Source organism: Meleagris gallopavo, chromosome 4 (genome assembly GCF_000146605.3).
Source record: "Meleagris gallopavo isolate NT-WF06-2002-E0010 breed Aviagen turkey brand Nicholas breeding stock chromosome 4, Turkey_5.1, whole genome shotgun sequence".
NCBI lineage: Eukaryota > Metazoa > Chordata > Aves > Galliformes > Phasianidae > Meleagris > Meleagris gallopavo.
The window spans coordinates 39366143-39367881 of record NC_015014.2 but is presented as its reverse complement, the minus strand read 5'-3'; the positions used below and the strand labels follow the sequence as shown (position 1 = coordinate 39367881).

Sequence of the window (1739 nt, the reverse complement as noted above, 5' to 3'; positions counted from 1 at the left end):
TGGTTTCTTACTGCCCCAGCTCTCCAGCCTGTCCAGGTCTCACTGAATGGCAGCACAGCCTTCAGGCGTGTCAGCCAATCCTCCCAACTTCGTATCATTAGCAAACTTGCTGAGGGTGGCCGCTATCCCCTCATCAAGGTCATTGTTGAAGATGTTGAACAAGACCAGACCCAGCACCAACCCCTGAGGAACACCACTAGTTACAGGTCTCCAACCGGACACTGCACCGTCAAGGACAACCCTCTGTGCTTTGCCAGTCAGCCAGTTCTCCACCCACCTCACTGTCCACTGATCTATCCCACACTTCCTCAGCTTTGTTGCAAGGATATTGTGAGAGACAGTATCAAATGTCTTGCTGAAATCAAGGTAGACTACATCCACTGCTCTCCCCCCATCCACCCCAGCCAGTGACAACATCATAGAAGGCTACCAGGTTGGTCAAGCATGACCTCCCCCTGGTCAACACATGCGGACTACTCCTGACATTCCCTACTACTCCTACTACTTCTCCTGACACTCCTCATTCTGCTTGGGGAGAAATGATTCAGAAGTGTCACAATAGGAATGAAGGTTTCCAAGGCTGCTGCAGGAAACACCCGCCATTATTAGGTATCAGGCAGGCACAAAACCTGCAAGGAAAAAATGCATTTATGACAAATTCAGCTAATGTGCTTGCCTGTCCCATCAGATTGCTGCCCTGGCCTCTTGCAATATGAGCACTGGAGTCTGTGTGATGATTGGGGAACCACCTGCTGGTTCAACAGTTCCCATTGATCCATTCCTTCTACTAAGTGGGCGCACCTGTAAAGGGATTCTGCTTGGAGGTAGGAAGCCAAGAAAGATATTTTGGACATTTCAACCTTCTCCTTCACGGGAATTCTCAAATGTCTCTGGAACAAATATGCTCCAGGACATAACATACATAACGTAATGCTTTCCTTCAGAATGCAATTACATGGTTCAGCAAGGTACTTGGTATCAGAGCAAAAGAAATATACCTCATAGTTGTTATCCATTAGCCTCTATGGTATCGTGAATACTTCAAGCTTGGCAGCATCCCAGAAGGACTTTGTAGGAGGCTGCTGATGTTAAAGCTACAAGTGAAAATGAATACTGAAATTCCACTTCACAGAATAAGAGAATCATAGAATATACTGAGTTTGGAGGCACCTACAATAGAACATGTAACAACAATAAATCTAAATCTCCAGTTATTCACTGCATGCCATTTCTCCCATTTCCAGGCTGGAAAATGAGAGACTCTATCCCCAAATTAATTGCCAGCTATTTGGAGAAGAAATTTAACTCTGACTTGCTGATCACACACACGCTGCCATTTGCTAAAATCAACGAGGGATTTGAATTGCTACGTGCAGGCAAAAGGTGAGATTCGGATTCGGACCAACAGGAGTGATGCACAGCAGCTATTGAAGCTGCACTTCTGTCAGCTCGCAGACGCTGCCAGTAGCACCACTTGTAACTCCTCCCTTCCTTTCCTCCCTCTCCAGCATTCGCAGCGTGCTGCTCTTCTGAAGGATGCGATCGGGGCAGCACGAGTGCAGCACACAGCCCAGCAGATGCCCTCCTGTGCGGGCCCTTCCCTCCCCCGTCGCCCTTCATGGACTGCAAAGACAGAAGCACAAGGAACTTGTCAGCTGTGCTGCAGCTGCCAGCGCTCCTGCGCCCACCCTCTCCTGAGAAAACAGTTATATAAATAAAGGCTGTCTCACAAACTCTTC

At 48.0% G+C, this 1739-nt stretch overlaps 1 protein-coding gene across 1 annotated transcript in view; it reads left to right on the top strand.

The window, feature by feature from the left end:
* Positions 1–1736, top strand: part of LOC104910746 (alcohol dehydrogenase 1-like) — a 6512-nt gene extending 4776 nt beyond the window's left edge. The window contains exons 6-8 of the mRNA XM_019615129.2: positions 666–824; positions 1245–1383; positions 1509–1736. Coding sequence (XP_019470674.1) covers positions 666–824; positions 1245–1383; positions 1509–1533 — 323 coding nt within the window. The 3' untranslated portion in view covers positions 1534–1736. The remainder of the gene's footprint in view (positions 1–665; positions 825–1244; positions 1384–1508) is intronic.
* The last annotated feature ends 3 nt before the right edge of the window (positions 1737–1739 follow it).